Source organism: Lagopus muta, chromosome 22 (genome assembly GCF_023343835.1).
Source record: "Lagopus muta isolate bLagMut1 chromosome 22, bLagMut1 primary, whole genome shotgun sequence".
Taxonomy (NCBI): Eukaryota; Metazoa; Chordata; class Aves; order Galliformes; family Phasianidae; genus Lagopus; species Lagopus muta.
In genome coordinates, this window is record NC_064454.1 from 4,329,842 (window position 1) to 4,350,392 (window position 20,551).

The 20,551-nt window shown below is 48.1% G+C and overlaps 2 protein-coding genes across 5 annotated transcripts in view; both read right to left on the reverse strand.

The window, feature by feature from the left end:
* Window positions 1–3,147: 3,147 nt before the first annotated feature.
* Window positions 3,148–4,313, reverse strand: TTC36 (tetratricopeptide repeat domain 36). Its single transcript, XM_048968454.1, has 3 exons — window positions 4,026–4,313; window positions 3,696–3,887; window positions 3,148–3,618 (listed from the first exon to the last, which is right to left on the reverse strand). Exons 1-3 carry the CDS (start codon window positions 4,129–4,131, stop codon window positions 3,350–3,352), a joined length of 567 nt encoding a protein of 188 aa, XP_048824411.1. The 5' UTR covers window positions 4,132–4,313; the 3' UTR covers window positions 3,148–3,349.
* A 241-nt stretch (window positions 4,314–4,554) lies between these two features.
* The window catches only part of KMT2A (lysine methyltransferase 2A), a 46,758-nt gene continuing 30,761 nt past the window's right edge, over window positions 4,555–20,551 (reverse strand). For all 4 annotated transcript variants that reach the window (XM_048968409.1, XM_048968412.1, XM_048968410.1 and 1 more), the window contains 11 exons: window positions 20,160–20,345; window positions 15,560–19,871; window positions 14,675–14,755; window positions 14,177–14,241; window positions 13,218–13,388; window positions 12,581–12,655; window positions 11,552–11,726; window positions 11,088–11,195; window positions 10,461–10,544; window positions 10,087–10,216; window positions 4,555–9,168 (listed from right to left, as the gene is read on the reverse strand). In XM_048968409.1, coding sequence (XP_048824366.1) covers window positions 8,893–9,168; window positions 10,087–10,216; window positions 10,461–10,544; window positions 11,088–11,195; window positions 11,552–11,726; window positions 12,581–12,655; window positions 13,218–13,388; window positions 14,177–14,241; window positions 14,675–14,755; window positions 15,560–19,871; window positions 20,160–20,345 — 5,663 coding nt within the window. In that variant the 3' untranslated portion in view covers window positions 4,555–8,892. The remainder of the gene's footprint in view (window positions 9,169–10,086; window positions 10,217–10,460; window positions 10,545–11,087; window positions 11,196–11,551; window positions 11,727–12,580; window positions 12,656–13,217; window positions 13,389–14,176; window positions 14,242–14,674; window positions 14,756–15,559; window positions 19,872–20,159; window positions 20,346–20,551) is intronic.

The window sequence follows — 20,551 nt, forward strand, 5'->3', positions numbered from 1 at the left end:
CAGTTCTGTTCAGAAGGGAAAAATGGACCGCAGGCCTTCATTGGCTTATCTCCACTTGGGGCATTCCTTTTAATGATTAACCTTACAGAAGTCAATTGTGACGGAGCTAATTTGCAGTTCATAGGAGAGCATTCACTGTTTGGGCCATCTTAGTTCTGGTTTGGTTCAGCTGCTCTACAGCAGAATGACAAATGGGCAAAGCATTATGGAACACAGTTAATGGGGAGTTCTGGGGTGGGTTTGTTCGCCCACACGCCCTGTATTACATATATATTGATAGGACAAGGGGAAATGGCTTCCAATTAGAACAGGGGGATTTATTTAGACTGGATGTAAGGAAGGTTTGGCAGTGAGGGCGGTGAGGCGCTGGCACAGGTTGCCCAGAGAGGCGGTGGTGCCCCGTCCCTGCAGACAGCCAAGGTCAGGCTGGACGGGGCTGTGAGCACTGCTGAGCTGTGGGTGTCCCTGTGCGCTGCAGGGAGCGGCAACATACAGCCCTTGATGCTCCCTTGCAACCCAAACCATCCTATGGTTGTACATGCATGAAAATCTCACAGGTAACAAATACTTCCATTCCAACACTTTCTCGCATCACCAGTGGAGGATCACATCACTGCCTTCAGAACCGGCTCCGTGCATTCAGTCCCCGAGGTTTCGCACATCTCAAAGAGCCAACGCAGAGATGACATGCTGAGATCATGGAGATGAGTTTGATGTGAAAGCTGATGCATCGAGGAACTTCATGGAGGAACATTCAATTGCCACAAAGAAAGAAGTGTGAAGGCCCCAGTACAAATAGCACTCTGTGCTTCATGTCAAGCTTGCACTTAATTTAAGTGCTTTGCTGAATTCCTGCCAGAAAAGGCAGAGCAGAGATACTACAAGAGAAAACACGACAAGGAGCAGCCACGTATCCCAGAGTGACGTCCTGCTCTGGATCACCAACAAGCCTGACATGGAAAACAAGTCTTAAGCAGAAAGCAACCAACCAAACAGCCTATTATTGAGCATTTTAGAAGCACAGTGGGACAAGAAGAAAGGATTCTCAAACAGAAGAGATGAATGAATGAAAACCATCCGAAAAGCTTGTATGCGGGAGCTCAGTTTCATGTGCAGTAACTCAGCTCTCGACGCACGCAAGAAAGGACTTCAAGGAGCAACGCATGGCTGTGGCTGTCAGGGACAGGGCTGAGACAACAGGAGAGGCAGAGTTATGAAAGAGATGGAGAAACTGAGCCTTGTGCCTGGCTGCCAGCCACGGCGTCGTATTTTAACAGCTAAGCAAGTAAATGATCCTTTGAAAAGAAGGCTGTAAATAGAGAAGGTGGCTCGAGTACCCAGCGTCAAAAAGGTGTGTTTGCAGCTCTGGCTCGTGGACACAGAACGTTAACCCTGACTGTGCTCCATAAATGCAGTGAGTTTAAGCCAAGGGTTCTGCATGGGCCAAGTAAAACAGTGCTACTCTTGTCACATCCATAGAATCGTAGGATCATCTGAGTTGGAAGGGATCCTTAAAGCTCACCTTAAAGCTCACCTCTTCCAGCCGCCCTGCAACCAACAGGGACATGGCTGAGGCATAGCGTGAAACAAACTGGGGAACACAGGGAAGCCCTCAGACATCCAAATGGTTTCAACAGGAGATCTGGAAAGCCTGTTCCAGACACCCCCGTGTGCCTCGAGAGAAACACTGCTGCTCCTCACCCATCTCTTCGCTGTCCGGTTGGTTTTGGGAGCTGACTTATTCTACTCGCCTTTGCTAGGGAGGGTTTCCTTCGGTCTGAATCACAGCACCATCTCGTGGCACGAGTTGGGATGTCACAAACAGGATTTCCTATTTCTGACCATTATTTTTCCACCATCAGTTGGGTCTGAGTGTGTGCACATTTCTGGGGGTCTGAGCTGAAGGGGTACACAGTAATGCCAAGAATAAGTGTCTAAGAGCTCAGATCTCCCTAGAGGGGAAAATAGAAGAGTGCTCTGCTCTGACTCCCTGCCCCACACTGTCCTAAGGTGTAAAAACCACAGTGAATCCGACCAGCGTGTGGGACTCAGAGCTACAAACCTGACCCCCAGATTCCTGGGAAAGAAATGGCTGAACCCACCCTGAGCTGCAGAGTGGAACAGAACAGAACATGGCAAATGCAGATATACGGCCTGTTGGCATTGCTGCCCAACGCACTCATTCGTGCCTGCAAACATGGCTCAGTTATGGAGAGCTCCTTATCAGCCCATCACAGCCACCTGTGAGCTGGGACCATTGCTTTCCAGAGCCTGTTTTAATTATCAGCTACACTTAATGGGCTTCAGAGTGCAGATCCACACCTTGTGGCTCCTGAAATCTTACCTTGGCAAAGAAAGCAGGAAGGAACAAACAGAAGACAGATCTGTCTCTGCACCCAGCGACACCCACCTGAGAGGCAGAACTGACCCAGAAGATGGAGGCGGGCAGGGAGACGTTGGTGGGCATCCAGGTGAAAGAATCTGGAGGTGCTGTGGCTGCTATGTGCTCATCCTGGTCCACACATGTGATGCAGGTGGGCACCAGCACAGAGAGCATCAGGAGGAGCCCAGGGTCACCCGCTCCCTGGCAGCGGGCACCTGGCTTACCCGGGTAAAACGGAGGCACAGAGGTGTAATGGAGCACAGGAGCTGCTCTCTGGTCCATGCTCTTGTCCTCCTGCAGCACGCACACTGCCCATCAGTGGAAGAGACTGCATCCTCACCATGGCGCATCAGAGCCAGGGGCTCATCACCACACCAGGGTTTCACTTGGTGGGCCAGAGCCAAGCACCAAGCAGGCAACAGCAGCCTTTGGCAGCAGGTGGAGTGGAACACGGGGACATCCCCGATCCAGTCCCTGTCACCCCAGCATGCAGCCAGGCCATACCTTACCTGGAGCATCGCCCCTGCGTCCTACCCGCCCCATGGGGCAGCTGTGCACAGAAACCTGGCCCCAAGCACCCCTTCACCGTGGGTGCTGTCACCGAGCAGGTCCTGCCCTCAGAAGCACTTGCGGTCTTGGGGTCGGTCCTGCTGCACCCCGGCTGCAGCACAGCTCCCAGAGCGCTCAGAAAGAGGGCAGGCATCCTCGCACCTCCGCTTCCATACGCAGTGTGGCTGGAAGCAACGCCACAACCACCCATAACACCAGGACCAGAGCCCTGCTGGGCCACCAGGGAGGTTTATTTGCCACAGAACAGAGCCACGACAAAGCTCAGGTGCAGGAAGCTTTCCTCACGACGGCCCTGGAGCGAGGAGCAGCTGTGTGCTGCCACCTCCTCTAAACCCTCAGAGTCCTCCAAGCGCAGCTCTGCCCCTGAGCTTCGGTCAGCACGGCGGTCCGGCGGCCTCAGTCACTGCCGACCACGTCGGGGTTGCGCAGCCGCCCCAGCATCTCGCTCAGCATTTGGTTGCACAGGGCCGAGTAGGGGTTGAGCAGCACCAGCTGCTGCCGTGCGAAGGCGCTGCCCAGCCGCGCCGCCTGCTGGAAGTCCCGCCGGGCGTCGTCGTCACGGCCCTGCAGCCGATGGATCAGCCCGCGCTGCACCAGGCTTTGGCACGCGGCTCGGCCGCAGCCCCGGCCCAGGCGGACGGCGGCATCCAGGTCCCGCAGAGCGCCTGGACGGGGCGAGAGGCGGCGGGGGAACGTGGGGCGGCCCGGGGCCGTGGCGCTCAGCCGGTGCCGCGGTCCTTACCTGCCACGTCGCCCTTGAGGCGCAGTGCCTGTGCGCGGTTGTTGTAGGCCGAGGCGCGCTGGGGCAGCAGGCGGATGGCCTCGCTGAAGCGCTCCAGGGCCGCGCTCACATCTCCGGATTCGGCAGCAGAAACGCCCTGCAGCTCCAGGTCCCTCACCTGCTCCAGCAGCTCCGGCTCGAAGGCCTCCTCCTCTGTGTGAAGAGACGTCCCTCGTCCCAGCGCGCGGTGACACCGGGGCAGCAGCGGGAGCCCCAGCGCTGAATGCAGGCGGAGCCCCTTCCAGCCCCGTAGGAAGGATCCAGCGGGACTCCGAGCCGCGTCTGCCTCACCTTCGTGCCTCACGTCCTCGTCCTCGTCCAGCCCGGGGATGTCACCAAAGGGAGTGCTGGGGTTGAAGATGGTCTGCAGCACGGCTCTGTCGTTGGCGGTGGCCATGGCGCAGTGAGGGGCAGCGGGGCGCCCGGCCGCCTGTTAACGTTCACCCACCGCCTCCTATCGCAGCCCGGCTGCGGCTCCTCCGCCCACCGACGCGGCCGACTCCCACGTCCCCCCCAGCACAGCGCCGCCGGGCTGCGACAAGGGATCCCCGCCACCATCAGCGCCCCGTGGTCGGGGGACGGCAGCCCGGCCTCGGAACAAACGAGCAGCAGCCCTCTGCAGCAATAAACTTGACATGTTTATTAATTAAACTATCACTTAAATAAAAAAAAGTGCATAGAAAATAAACATGTTTAAAAACTCCTTTTTTTTTTTTTTTTGTTGTCGGTTTTTTTTTTTCCGTTGTTTTTTTTTCCTTTTTTTTCCTTTTTTTTTTTACAACTATGTACACTTTTTATTTTTTTATTTTTCTTTTTTTACATTCAGTCTTTTGCAGAGCTTTCAGCAATTTATTATTATTATTTTTTTTTAATTAACTATTAAAGTATTTCCTTCTTCCCTGTGCCAGGGAGTTAACACTGATGTACTTTAGACACGTTGGTTTTTTTTTGTTTGTTTTGTTGGTTTTTTTTGTAACCAAAAGAAAACCAGAAGCTCGGAAGAACACAAGGAAATAAAATAAAGGTTTGTTATACATGATAAGCTGTCAGGAAATGTAATCCTAGAACATAACTTGGCGGAGTTTTTTTTTTCTTTTTTTTTTTCTTTTTTTCTTTTTTTTTTTTTCTCTTTAATTGAAACAATTATTCACCTACCTGTATTTACTAAAGAGACCGTTAAGTTCAATAAAAGAAACACCACAAGTATAGATCTCGGTTGATAGACAAAAGCTACTGTACCTTGTTCAAAAGATACCAGGAAAGCACAGAGCACGTTGTTTTTCCCTATATGCAGGTGGTACCCCAACATTCATTACCAAAAGGAAAGGAAAAAAAGGAAGAAACCAAGTTGTACAAGTACTGACTGGTAACAATACAGGGCAGGAAAGCCCCCGGGCCGCCCGTTCCCATCGCCCAGCCCTCATCCAGGCACCACCTGGGAACGCACAGCCTGCGCCCTTCCTGCCCCTGTTAGCAACTGTAACACAATCCTTATCTATAGTGTTAAGAGAATTAAAAGCCATGGACCGATACTGAACTAGGCTTCATTACACGGTGCATTACTATATTAGTTCCTATATATATCGTATTTATAGTTATTAAAAAAAACTTGCAGGTGTTGAGTGTGGACCAGTAGCATGGGTTTGAATGGCATGATTCTGCACAAAGACCATCTCGCTGAAGAACCTGGTATTGCTTGGAAACGAAAGAAGGAACAATTAACAGAAAGATACCCAGCCCTTTGCAATGACCCGCTTCTCCTTTACAAAAACGAAAAGAAAGAAAGAAAGAAAAAGAAGAAAAAACCCAAAAGTCGGTTTGTACAAATAAAAATAAACGCCCTAAGGTTCCATTTTGTAGTATTTTTTCAGATATCATGATCTGTGTCAGTCCTTATAAAATATACATTCATATACTGGGAAGCTGTGCTGCGCTCAGCGGCAGGGCAGGGCGCGCGGCGTGGTGCCTGATGGAAAACACACAGCAGCTGCCAAGGCTTCTCCCTGCCTTCCTTCAAGCACCCACGCTGGGCTTTGGGAGCGGGTCGGGGCCCTGCCCAGCAGCACAGCTCACCTTCTCTGGGTACAGACAGTTTCACTGGCCACGGCGGTGCCGCCACGGCGGCCGCCACAGGTATAGCAGCAAAGCAAACAGCGAGCCGGGTCTGAAGGACCCGTTCTGCTCGGCCGGTCCTCACAGGAGGAGATTTCCTGGTGCTCAGCTCCTGGGGGGGTCCCACGGCTCTCCTGCCCACCCCTCTCTTCCAGCATTTCCTATAGGAGCGGTGCTGGGGCTCCCAACTGCACAGCGCGGCCGTGAGGGACCGGGCTGAGCTGTGCAACCTGCGCACCGTTCTTGGCTTTAACCAAGCACTGCTGTCCAAAACAGAACAAGGACAAAGAGCAGCCGTGTCCGTGGAGCAGGGCCGACATCCCCTCCCCCCCCCAGACATGCTGTTTGGCCTTCTCAAGGTTATGTGCGTTCCCAAACTGTCAGTGCATCAAATCATTTCAGTAACAAATGCAGCTTCGATCGGATTCTTCTTTCAACAGTTATTACCAAATAATAATCACACAGTGCAATAAAGAAAGGAAACCAGCAGTTCCTGACCCTGTGAGAGCTGTATTTCATTCCCAGGTCAGAGGAAGAGGTCGTGGGGCCTGAAGAGCACAGATAACGGAGTGTGAGATCACGACCACCGGGGTATCGCTCAGTTCGCTCCATTCCCTACCAGCTGCTGATGCTGTTTCACAGCAGCCTTTCCATTTGCCAGCTCGCCTACCCACAGGTCCAGCTCAGAAAAGCAAGGGTGCTTCAAGAGTTTACTGCTCCAAGGAAAATCCGCTCTGTGTTTGGGTCGGGGATGAGGAGTGCACGGCGGGTGCGAGCCCCGCGCTGCCCCGGCTGGAGCTCTGGGGCCCTACTGCTCCACTACATTTCCACAGGACTGCATTTGTGTGTCTGCAAAGATGTGGGTTCCCCCAGAGCAGAAAAGCAGGGCCTTCCCTTGGGGAAGCTGCTCTGGACAGAAAGGGATGCTGAGACCCCACAGGTGCCACAAGGTGCCAGCAGAGCCCCTCACTGCCCCCAGGGCTGTGACTCCCCACGCTTCAGGGTGAGAAGAGCCACGCTTCCCACTGAAATGCTCATTCTGAACACCAGGCAAAAGGGGTGAAGCTATTTACGGTCAGTTCTCTCTATTTTTCCTTAAATACACACAGGATACTGGTGTGTGGCAAGGCAGAATCATGCCTCCCGCCTGGGGGCACAAGCAGTTGTTCAGAGTTCCCAACAACTCCTCCAAAGCCAGGCAATTCTCCCTCCTGCCCCCATCTTGACAAGAAAATCAAAGTTTAAGGTCCAGCCAAACCTCACAGAAACAGTTACCGAAGTCAAAAAGGCAGAACAAGATTAAAAAATAAAAATAAAGTGTACCCCTCTCTCTGGAGAAAGGCTCAGACTGTGTCCAGCCAGATATTTCCTATAACCGTCCTATGAAAATAAAAAAATTATTAAAAACAGATTCTTTTAAATTAGGATAATACCACTGTTTAAAAAGCCTCGTCATAAGTGCTTTTCCCTATGAAGTGCTTCTCATAGAAAAATATACAAAATATATTTACATTTATAAAACCTTAAATACTAAACTGTAAACAGAACAGAGTAAAATCCAATGTCTCAATTTGTTTAGGCTTGGGGCTTTTTCTTTCGTTCTTTTTTCTGTTTTTTTTTTCTCTTTTTTCTTTTTTTTCTGTTTTTTTTTCTTTTTTCTTTATAATTTTTGGAGGCGTGGAGCAGACCCAAAAGGGAGGAGCATTGACTTGAACCAGGACAATAGTGTCTTTCGATTCACTTTGACTAAGTCTGGCTCTTCAGCTACCGTCATTTTCACCCGTGCCAATCGCCCATTTGTTTCCTGTGCATTTTTAAGTGCTGCACGGAGTCCACGAGGCTGGTTAGTGTTTGGCCTTGCATCTTCAGTGAATTTACACTCCATTTTGGTGCCTCTTCCTGTGCCTTGCATGGAAGATTACGAAACGACGTGCTGACTGCAGGTCAGACAGGCACGTGCCTACAGAACCACTTGCTTGTCTCCCTAGGATGCTGTTCAGTGGGGCTGCACACAAATCCCCCCTTCCCAGCTCCTGCTCTGCAGCCAACAGCAGCAGCAGCTCCCACCACTGCATTCTTCCCTGGGGAGCAGTCCCACGGTGGCAGGGGAGCCCTTCGGTCCCTAGGTCAAAGGAGAAAGGCAGCCTCCGAAGGCAGAAGCATGGGAAAAGACTGCTTCCCTCCTTCATAGCAGGGGGAGGGTGCTGCTGAAAGAAAGCCTTTGCTCACAAAGATTTACAGCTCTGTAACCAGTTGGCACAAGCCCTTTCTCTGCTAAGGAATGCCAGGAATTCCCTTTGCACTCCAGCTGGAATTTCAGAGTGAAACACTATCCAAACCCTTCTCACTTTACTTCTGGCTGCTGTACGACCCTCTCCCCCATTCAGTCTTCCTAGATTAAAGCAGATAAGCCGGAGCCACACGGCACAGCAGCCACCTACACCACACAGCACACCAACCAACTCACAGATAGTGTTTTGGAGATGCGTAACACAAGGAACCACAGACACTCACAAAGTTCTCAGAGTAGCTGGTCGCTGGGGTACGGTTTCTCTCCCTAGGAGAAAAGCGCAGTCACGTACTGTGCTATGGAAACTTATGACACAGCAACCGAACGAAAACGTGAGCTCCACATTCACCTCTTTGAGCCAAGAGAGGTCAAAGGGATGGATCTGCCATCAGTCCTCTGTACTCGGGTGCGGGTCTGCCTTCCCTCCCCACTCCCACTCATTAGCCCCGTTCTGAGAAACAAATTCTGGGGGGGAGGGGAGGGTTGGGGTGGGAAAGAGAATAGCAAAAACATAATCACACTGAGGATCTTCTCCAGTCGCCCGTGTCTTTCGTAAGGGTAAGTGTGCGCATGCAAGACATGAAGATGTGGACTCTGACAGAGAAACACAGCCGCCAGTTGGGTCCCTGAGCCCAGCCGATCTTCATTCCTGCCTCTGTCCTTCCCCCTCCCTGCACGGATGGCAGGGCAGGGGGTCGCTGTTAGCTTTGGTTCGCCCCACGCCCTTCAGGGCTCACTTGCAGCTCGCGGAAGTTCTTAGTTTAAAAACTTCCTGCACTTCTTGGCGCCGCAGTTACAGGGCAGTTTGTTGCTGGCGTCTTCAATGGGGAACTTGTAGTCGTAGGTGAGCTCTTCCCCCCTGTAGATTTTGCGCATGGCGAAGATGACAATGTGCTTCTGGCCATCGATGTTGATGACCCGAGAGTAGCAGTTGGGCTCACAGGAGTGATTGATGAAGCGGGCTGCATTCCCATGCATGGTGGCATCCACCACTTCCGAGTCGTCAATGCGGAACATGTAGCAACCGATCCCCTACACACAGAGAGCAGACAGACAGTTATGGCAGGGAAGTCAAAAGCTGCTCTAATGGACAGCTGTGCTTAATTACTGCAACGTGCTGAGAGTCAAGTCATTCAGAATATCTGCAACCCTGCTTCAGTTATTTCAACCCTTTGCTCTTTGGAGCTGCAAGGTGAGACCACACTGATACGTTTCCCTGCCCATGGGAGGAAATGAATCCCAAATCCTGATGTTTCAAATGCAGTTTTCACATGCTCTATGCTTGTCCTACCTTCAGGGCCACTTCTTAGTTCTCCCAGGCTCCTCTCCCTACACAGTAACCTCACCAGTCATGTCTCACAGTGATTTATCTCATCCTATATACATCACTACTTTGCACTGAAAACTGTTTTAGGTCACTAATACAAACGCTAAAAGCATTTGAGAACTCTAAATATTCTGTGATTATACCTGGCCTGGCTTTGTTTAGATAAAATGCTTCTCTCAAGCAATGACAAAAGCTTCATGAAACAACTGCAATTTGTAGCAGGGAGGTCACTACGCAACAAAGAAGTTTTAATTTGGAGGACTGATCAGTTCTTGATTTTGTTTGAGGGTTCTGGTTTACACACTTCTTTATGCTGTGAATGCTCAAGCTCTGCTCTCACCTGTGACACCTCCTCTGGCACAGCACAGATCTTTCACTGTTTAAGATTCTCTAACTCACGGCACCACAAAAATCAACTTCACTTTCCCTCCATTCTCTGCCCATGAGAAGCACTACTCTGGCTCTGAACTCGAAACTTCAGCACACGTTTTTGTTACAAACAACTTGAATCCCAAAGCCTCGTTAGTAACCAAGCTCTCTGTCTGCTCCGTTTCCTTGGATGACTGAATGGGAAAGGGGCTTATAATGCTTTTTAAGAAGTTCTGTGAAAGCCCTTAACTCACCTTACTGTCATAGTACTTCTCTCGTTTGTCAGTGAGGATGGAGCGAATGACATTGCCCGAATATTCAATCACCATCTCACCTGCATCAATGTTCCTTTTGCAGAACAGGCCCCGGCCGTGGATGGGAGACCTAGAAAAGCAACAGGGTGAGAGAGTATTCAAACAGCACAAGTGAAGCTCAAAAATGTTGCACCAGCACTGCAGAGAACAAATTTCATGATAGGGACCACAATAGTATTGTTACACTTCTACAACGTAATGCCAGTGACAACAACAGTAGGTCTCTCCTACTGCCTTAGCTGTCAGCAAGGTTTTCAGTTTTTACCTTCCTCTGTCCCAGACATCAAGTTTAGAGTGTCAGAACAAAACCACACCTGTAGACACCGACTGCCTCCTTGGAAGTCTTCTTCAGGTGTCGGAATCGCATGGGCATTGGCAGGTCCATGCTTGTTGCCCTCCTAGAAGACAGAGACACCACTGAGTGATGACACCCACGAGAGCCCATGCCATGTATTATCTGGGATGGTTTCCAAGACACAAACATTCAATCACTGTGGCACCGCAGCCCGCTGAGAACACCATCAAAATTCAGTGTAATGTAAATGCACACACACACACACACACACACACACACACACACACACAGACTGAATGGAGAGCTGTTCTTAATCCTGTATCTTAATCTTTGAATCCTGTATCCTGATTGCTAACGAGCAATCTTTTCTACAAGTTCAATGCAGATAACTTCTTTCCTCCTCAAATTATCATCAAAATGTCTCGTGTCAGCAGGAAAAAGAAATGTAGAAAAGACAACTGGTCTGGCTGACCGCTTTCAGCTGGTGTAGGACTGTAGGAACCTCCCTTGTTTTCCTAGGGCTTGGTAGCTTTGAAGTCTTAAGCACTACCTCAAAAAATAACAAGGTGTAACGAAAGCCGATCTCTCAGTTTTAACACCACAGCATTATCTTCCCCCCCTTAAACCTTTAAACCCTACCGCATACCGGGCTGATTTCAGCTGTACTTCCTCCTCTTCCTCATCATTTGGGTTGTATTCTGGTGGCTGTCGGTGTTTAGATGCCAAGAAATTAAACATATCAAATGCAGATTTCCTGTAATTTAACAAAGGAAGTCTGTGTTACTAACTAAAATTAATGCAAACATTTGGTTGGCAGAACAGCTTGGCATGTTTACTGTTTTACACCTTCCCCAGTCTGTCCTCTTTCACAGCTTTTTATGCATCAGGATGACACACAAGAGCTTCTGAGAACTGTGAATAAAGGCACCAGCCAGGAAAGTTTTATTAAACAAAGAAACACAACAAAAGGTGCAGACAAAGAGGATGCAATATAGCTGATTTACTGGAGAAAGTTGCTTACTTTTACTTATAAACTGAGAGCTCTCAGCACTCTCAAGATTTCCTGCTTGTGTCCTTGTTAACCTGAACAAATGCAAAGCTCACACTTGCCTCAGGTGGACTTCAGCCCTAGCAGAGCCATGTGGATTCAGAGGAGGTTCATTGGCCTCCTCTGGTTTATGAAATCTGAACTTGTAGTTGTGGCAGTGCTTTGCTCCATAAAGTTGCTCAATCAGAAACACAACGGTATCGTGGATAATCCCCAGCATCCTCAAACCATTCACACCTGGAACAGGAAACAGAGCACAAGAATGGCAAAAATGACCAAGCATATTGGGAATGGGAGCAGCAGCCCATTAAATAAAACCTGTGCTAGCCTGAAATTTTCCCAGCAGCACTGTGTTCACCAGCTAACACTCCAGGTAAGCAATTTTAATCAATTCATTAGGAGAATTTATTTTCCATTAAAAAAACAGCAGCTCAGCTGAAATTCTGAAGGCAGTCGTAAGAGCTGTTTGTTCTTACACATTCAGAAGCACATTAAGAAGCTCTTGTGAGGCTCTTGTGAGGCCCCATCTGGAGTACTGTGTCCAGGTGTGGAGCCCTCAGTACAAGAAAGACATTGAGATTTTGGAAAGGGTCCAGAGGAGGGCGACTAAGATGATCAGGGGGCTGGAGCACCTCCCCTATGAGGACAGGCTGAGGGAGTTGGGCTTGTTCAGCCTGGAGAAGAGAAGGCTGCGGGGTGACCTCATTGCAGCCTATCAATACCTGAAGGGAACCTACAGCCAGGAGGGGAGTAAACTCTTCAAAAGGGCTGACAACAGCAGGACTAGGGGAAATGGTTTTAAGTTGAAGGAGGGAAGATTTAGGTTGGATGTTAGGGGGAAGTTCTTTACTAGGAGAGTGGTTAGGCCCTGCAACGGGCTGCCCAGGGAGGTTGTGGATGCCCCGTCCTTGGACGTGTTTAAGGCCAGGTTGGATGGGGTCCTGGGCAACCTGATCTGAATGTGTATGTTTGGTGGCCCTGCCAGGCAGGGGGGTTGGAACTACATGATCCTTGGGGTCCCTTCCAACCCAGGTGATTCTGTGATTCTGTGTGATTCTGTGATTAACCATGGTGGTGGCACTGGTTGTTACCTGCAAATGACAGCTGTTTCAGGCGGGCATTGGAGCGGGCTTCTTGAACTTTGTCGGTCAGTGACTTCCAGGCATCTGCAATTCCACAAACAGAGCACAGAACTGTGAAAGAGCATCCAAGCACTGGGCACTGAGGAGCGCTGTAACAACAGCCCTGCTGTCAGTTTTGGCACACTGCATCACATTTCCATCAGCACCATCAGCAGACTTTTATGTACGTGTGCAGTACGCTGTTTTCCTATAAAATGTTCATATCTAAATAAAATAAACTGAGAACACGAAGCTTTCATTCCACCTATGGACTATAAATTGTCCAAAATTCGCTGTGGAAGAAAGGGAAATGAGTTTCTTCAGTTCTTGTAGGACAAGTCTAGGTGTCGTACTGTCTGAGTTGTGCCATTTCTTTCCAACACATGGTTCAAACCATTGGTCAATAGATAAAATTGGGACAGTGACATCATATTTTTCAACAGAAACCACGTATTGTTATGAACTAGGACTGTTCTAGGGCTGTACATTAGGAGAAGTTGTTTCTCGTTTAAAGGTCTGTGAAAATAAATAACGCTCTCAGAAGTCACAATTTTACTTCTGGCAGGGAAAGTCAAAGCCAGCATAACAATAAAAGCACAGTTCTCACCTTCAATGCTTTCTGCACAGATTTGAAAGCCGTCATCACTTGAGATCTCAAAAACCAAACCTTTCTTGGGTTTCTTCTCACCAAGACACTCTTTCCTCTTTTGTTCTTGCTGCAGCCAAAACATAAGTGGGGAGCTGAAGGTGCTCTCTTCTTCCTCAATAGCTTTTGAGCCTAGGAAAGACAAAAGCTAGTATGAAGGTGGAAATCAAGCAGAAAGAAGCTTTTTTTCCCACATCTGAACCAATTACTTATATATAGTGGTCAAATGGCAGGTCAGTAATGTGTCTAAGAAGAACCTACAAAACTCAATTACAATTGCACTCAGGGACTCATACAAATTTACCAACATTCACATCTCGGTGAAGAAACAAAATCTATCCATTCTGAAGCTGTTTTAACAACAGATGACATTAGTAGCTTCTAAACAGCCATTACAGGAGAACCAGGTTTCCACAGGACATGATTTGCAGTAATGACAAAGAGCAGAAAGACTCTTTATTATTTTATTTGTGAGAACTATTTACGCTACTGCAATTGTATATAAGTGACACTGGACTGGGAAGATCTGAAAGACAACAGTCTACATTTCCAGATTTACTTTGAAGCACTCAAAAAAGGCCTAGGAGCTCTCATATCTGGCAGTCATACTAAAATATACTTTCTAAGAATTGAGATGTCAAAGAGATTTTACTCAAAGGAAAAAAACTCTAGATAGCACTGCAGTGAGAGTGTAAAACCTCAAGTACTGAAATCCCCACAAGCTAGGAATAGAAACAACTATTGGAGCAGATTTTATTAATAGTGAACAAACCTTTCCTCCCTTCAAGGCATGAATAACAAGACTATTAGCTCTGAGATTTTTTTCTGTGAGAACAAGAGAGACAAATTAGAACAACAAGGTACGAATTTCCCAGTCATGGAGAGCCCCAAGGCCTGGTGCACACGAAGAAGCAACATACCTGCATCTTCTTGCTCACTTGTTGAGGTCTGTGTTGATTGAGATTCTGGGAGAACTGCCGTTTGCCTTCAGAAGGAAGGAAGTGAAAATGAAGAATGCTTCATAACCATTTTACTACACCTGAAACCATTGCTAAATGTGTTTTAATGTAAGCTCATCTGGAAATGAACAGGAGGATTCTGTTCAGTAGCATTTATCTTTGTGGTGTCAATCAGTCAGTAGATAGCAGACTAGTTCAACAGAACCTGTCATCTGTTGCTCTCATTAGTCCTACCCTGTAATACAGTGTATGCTAACACACGATCTGCCTAAGAAATGCATTTCCCACAGCTATATCAAAAGAAATAAACAAATAAAAACCGTGACTGCTCATTCCAGACTGAAAACTGCCAAGATAAATCTGTTAGCAAAGAGCCCTTGCATTCTCCAGGCAATTTTCAATTTATTTTGTTAAGATCAGGCCACCAAAACCTGATGCAAAGGTGTGCTTCGTGCTTACCCTGTAGACTGGCCACATTGTGTTTGTGATGGCTGATCTGTGCTTGCTGCATCCTGCACATCTGTCTTCACAGCAGGAGTCCTGGAAGAAACAGAGTTAGGAACATTTAAACTACTTTCCAAATCGTGCATGCTATCAATGAGACTGGAAGGCAGCAATAGATCTACTGGGAGTTCCAACAAGTGATTCAGCAGTTCAGCAAAACTACAGGAGGAGTAACAACAGCTGCTCCTATGACACCAGAAAACAGATCGCATTCCCAGCACTGCGTGAGATTCAAGTCGTGCACTTGAAGAGGAAGGAGAAGCGTAAGTTTGGCTGCAAGAGGAACAATTCTGAGCAATCACAAGCAATACCTCAGGGCTCAAGTGATGAACACTGACACAATCACAGCAATTATTTACAGACTGAAACAAATTGGCAAGTAATCAACAACACACACGCACAAAAAGCTATGTTAAGAGGTTAAGCTGTCTAAAGAGTTCTGAATCAGCAGTTTAAGAAGCAGACTTATTCACAGAAATCACATCCAGTGTTTCTCAGTTACCAAAATGCTGATGTTCTTTAGCACCAGCAATTATTTGGGACCATCTCTAATACAGCCAGAATTGAAAATAAGGGGTGCAGTCCTTAATTTGTCAGAGGTGCCAACGGGGAATAGAAGTCCTCCTAACCTCCTAACCCTAAAAGGCTCAAGTTTCTCAGCCTTCCCTTTCCAGAGAGAACTTCTAAGAACTTCTTTAGAGATCTGCTCTCCAAAGCCAGGTGAGGTTTTACGTCAGAAACTATCAATCAAAAGGCAAATCTGCTATAGAAACAGATGCAACATTCTCTCTCATATTGCTGCAAAATCTCACAGGTGAGCAAAGCAAGCACTTCTCTTACCGTGCAGCTGAGACCTGGGGTGCAGCAGTGGTCCCTCTGTCAGGAACATGTGCTTCAGAGGAACCGGTCCACATGTGAGAAGTTTTGTGCTTCTTTCCATTCCCTTTCTCCAAAGACGGCTGAATGCGTTTGATTTTTGGTTTCATTTTCGATGAGCCAAGCACAGAGCTACTTGCAGACTGCTGACCAGACGACGGGGAGCCTCCAGGAGATGCTGAGCTGGCATGCAGCACAGATGAGGAAACCTTGTTTTGTTCCAGTCTGGTACTATTGGGAACATCAACCAGCTGTGGAAAGCTTGACAGCTGAGCTGTGGCTGAAGCTGCACCGAGGTCCAGCTGTGAGGAAGCAATCCCAGTTTTGCTGGCCAAGAGTTGTGTCATATGCTGAAGCTGATAAGAGCCTTCTGGGTCTGTAGATGACTGGGCAACCGTCATGCTCATAGTCTGAGCTGAAGGCAGAACACAGATGCTTGATGCAGCTGTCATTGCTGCTGTAGATGGAGTTTGTGATGTTCCCAGTTGTGAAAACATCCCAGAAGCTGGTGGTAAAGTCATGTGCTGCTCCTGAAGACCAAGGCTTTGCTGACTAGCTTTGATCAAGAGATTGCTTATGGAACCAAGGTCCCCTAATAATCCAGGGCTAGTTAACGTTACTGAGCTTTGTCCCAAAACATGGCTGGGAACTGACCCACCGGTGGTAGGGGCTGCTGTGGCCTGCATGGATACCACGTTCAGTACCGAGGAACTTGATGCTAGCCCTGACACAGGCCCTGTTGGAAGGTGACCAGCCTCTGGCCCAATAACACTAGGAGATGTGCCAACTGCACTAGCAGTCCCACTCTGGGGGAGCAAAGAGGTTTGCTCAAAATACATTACTCCAGACTTGGACCTTTTGATAATATTGGGGACGGTTCTGTGGGACGTCGAATTCGCAATGGTTCCCAAATCCAACGGGTGGTTGGAAATCTGGGAAGGAGCAAAATTAATTAAAGTCATGTTTGAGACCATATCAGGAGGAGCTATTGCAGAAGGGGTTCCAGAGGGAGCCAGCTTCTTGTTCTTCCTTGACTGCAGTCGAGATATCGGCCGTTTCTTGCTCAGAGCTGCAGCTGGTGTTGAAGCAGTGGTACCAAGATCAGTCCTCTGATTAGCTTCAGACACCAACAGCTGAGGATCAGGGGGTGGCTGCACACCAATAAGGAGACCTGGCGAAGGACTGCCAATATTTGGTGGGAAGCCAGTCTGAGTGGCTGTGGAGAAGGGATGTATATGCTGGTGATGGGACATGGGCAACAATCCTTTACTAGTGGGAGGATATAAGGACTGAGATGAGGGCAAGCTTGGATTTAAACCTGTGGTCAGTGTGAGCCCACTCCCTACAGGCCCCAGCACCGAGGCATTCGTCTCCATTACGCTCTGTGCTGAACTCACAGAAGGTGTCAACTGTATCTTTTGAGTAACGCCATTGGGAAGCGTTTGGAGGACGTAGAGTGGCTGCATATTTTGATTGACCACGAGAAGCTTTTCTGCAGCTGGCTTCAGGTGGGGTGGTGTTGTCTGTACTGCAGCATTAGAAATCTGAGAGGCGCCGGGACTATCCGTGGAATTGGGAACGTACTTCTGGTTCTGCAGGGGAACGGTGGGTGACACGGGCACTTGGATACCTGGAGTCCCACTGTTCCTAGTTAAATCCTGGTTGCTGCCATGTCCTTGCTCTACCGGGCCACAGGGCGGGCTGGCTATATGCTCTGCATCGATGTGACCCTGGATGAAGTGGTCAGGAGTCATGTGCCCTTCAGGGCTCGGGTCTACTCCTGGACTCAGAAGAGCTGCATCGCCCTCGCTAGAGGTGGATTTTTCTGTGACTGTAACTCTTTTTTCCCCAGATTCCGTGGAGGGCAAGGCCAGCATTGACCTCTCTCCTGAAGAGGACAGCGAAGACTCTGAAATGACGGCAAGTCTGTTGTGATTTTGACTGGGCACCGTTGGGCTGCGAGTAGTCAGAACGGAGAGATCAGAAGGAAGTTCCAAGGGCAATTCAAATTGCTCCTCTGCTGATATGGATGAAGAAACACTGCTATCCACTGGCTCAGTTGTTGGCAGCTGTTGAGAAAACACTTCAAACAGACCCATGTCTTTGCCCCGGTTGCTATCAAGGCCTAAACCTTCTCCAAGTGTGAGAAGCTCAGACGAGGAGGACTCTGGACTTTCTCCTAAAGCCTGCATGGATGGCGTGTTCTTCAGCACAAAATCCATGATGTCTGAAGGGAGGATGTTTCCACAGTCATCGCTGTTGTTATTGTCAGAGTCAGATTTCAGAAGTTCTGTGTTAAAAGTATCCAGCAAGTTCTTATCAGAAGGTGTGCTTGCATGAGCCCTACGGCCCGTTTCCAAAGAGCTCAGCTGAGCTTCCAGAGAATCCTGACCTTGTGTTTTAACCCTGCTCACGGGATGGCAATTATCCATCTTTGGATCGGTTTTGTGGACAGCAGGGCTTTTTGTGACTTGTACTTTCTCCCCAGTTTCTTCAGTTCTATCCAGCTTTAAGTTTTCCGTTCCATTTTCTTTACCACTCCTTTTAGTTACTTGATTTACTTTTCTAGTTGTGGCTGTGACACTTGTATCGCTTTCAGTCCCATCATCTACACCATCTAGCTGGGAGATTTTTGGAAGATCACACTGCTCTTCCTCCCTGAATAAGTTATGGGATGCAAGCCTCTCCTCAGGGTTAGAGGAAACCACCGTTCTAGTGAAATTATAGTAGTACAAGTCGTCCTCATCTGACGTGCTTAAATCATCCGCACCGTCCACCTGTCCTTCTGCAGACCGCTTCCCTCGCTTCTTCCCTGTTGAGTTACTGTAGAATGGAATGTCTTCCTCTCCATAAGACCTCACACCATACAGAGGAGTCAGTCCAAAGAACATATTAGACCTGGCCCGAGCGCTTCTCCGTGGATACCTCCGCTTGTATGAGCCTTCTTCTTGAGCTTTAGTCCCATCCTGAAGCATCAAGCTATTATCTTGAACAGGCAGGTTTTCATACGCATTATTTTCAGATTCCTGCGTCGGTGCTTTATTTGGACTTCCTTGAACTACAGAGTTATCTTCTGGGCTTTCAGAATTGGAGGAGGGCTCTGCTGAAGAGGCAAGCTCTGTCCCTGCAGGCTGAGGTTCAGCATCACCTTCCTGCTGTGCAGCTTTAGACTGGCCTTCGCTCTCCATCTTGAGAGGAGTCAGAGTGACTTTGACGGTGCGCTTTCTAGGTGCCTGTGATTCCTTAGGGGCCACTTCAGGCAGCACTACAGAACCTTTCGATGACCCCTGCGAAGGTGGAGACTTCTCAACAGTTTTTTCAGCAGGAATATTATTACACAACCTCTGACTAATTTGTTCAGTCACCAAACCCTGATTACCAAATTCTGACGTCAGATTTCCTTCATCGCTGCCTACTGCCTGACTTGAATCTGTGAGAGATTTCAAGGAATGCTTCTCTTTAAAACTCTCTTTTGCTGTCTTTTTCCCCTTCTGACGCCTGTCTCTGGTGGCAGAAACTACCTGCTCGCTTGCTGCAGGAGATCTGCTATTTACTCCTGCAGACTTCAGCATCTTTGCATCTATCTCATCAACTGAAGCAGTTTTTTCTGGCTGTACAGATTCCAAGTGCTGATCTCTGTCTTTCCTTGGGCCTCTCTGATGCAAAGATGGAAAGGATACTGTTTCTTTAGAAGAAAATGATCCTGCAGATTCTTGAAAGGTTCCTATTTTAACATTTATTTCTGTGCCTGATGAACTGTTTGGTTGAGTTGATGCTTTGGAGTTTCCTCCAGAAGAAAAACTATGAGCTGAATAATCTGGGTCCCTTGAGGTCAGCGTTTTCACCTTCTCTCCCTTTGAAGGCGTGCTTTTGGCAACCAAATCCGAACTACCAGGATGTTTTCCTTCTGTAGACTGAGATGCATCCAGCTGATAAGTTTTAGTTCCACTTGCAGCTGCTGTCTTCTGGGAGCCTGAACTCGAAGAGCAGCTTTGAACCGGAGCACTTGTGGTACCTGAATTCACAGATCCCACAAAGTGGTCAGCAGTTTTTGTAGTCTGTTCATGTTCTGAAGAGGACCCTATGCTGGGAACTGAAGACAGACTGTGCCTGGAGTAAGTATTCCCAGCTCGCGTAGGTGAAATCATCCGGAGTTTTGACTGCTGCTGTGACAAGGAGGAAGTGCTGTGTCTTCTAGAACCAATGCTTTTAAGTCCAGAGGATAGCAAAGGATCTCCCACTGTAACTATTTCATGGGTCATTGGGGTAGGACTTCCTGAGAAAATAGAACAAGAAGACCGTCAAGAGATAGGAATCCTTCACAATCAATACATACCTAATTGCTTCAATCACACATTTCTTGACAGGTCATCTCCACTACATATATTTCAGAAGGTTCCTTCTCTCAAACCTATTATTGACATTTTCCACGTTCTTTGGAAAAACAAAAATAAACATCACATTCTGAATGCAGTCAAAAAAAGACATCGAACCAACCAACCGACAGTATCTCCAAAGCAAACAAGATCAAAACAACAATCAAACCCAACAATGCTTGAAATACCTGCAGAGGGTAAAGGCCTAGAGCCAGGAGACCTCTGTGCGGATGGATAACTTGGTGTCCTGATCCTAAGACCCTTTGAGACTGCAGGATAATAACAGGAACTGGAGGTCTGAGAATGCATGGGACGATCTGGCGATGGTGGGTTTACAATTTCAGGTGTGTTTCTGCTGTCTTTGAATAGAGTTTCTGTCATTGCATAAAAGAGAAACAACAGTGTAAGTCACCACTCAACCCTAAACGCCATGATCTGGTTAAGCATATGCTGCCTTCAGGTTTCACATGAGGAATCGGGGCATTTGTTGATACAAAGTCAAACACTACTGCTTCCTTGCCATCTGATGTGGTTTTTTTTCCCCCAAGAACACTGTTAAATACCTGTTATCAACATGTTA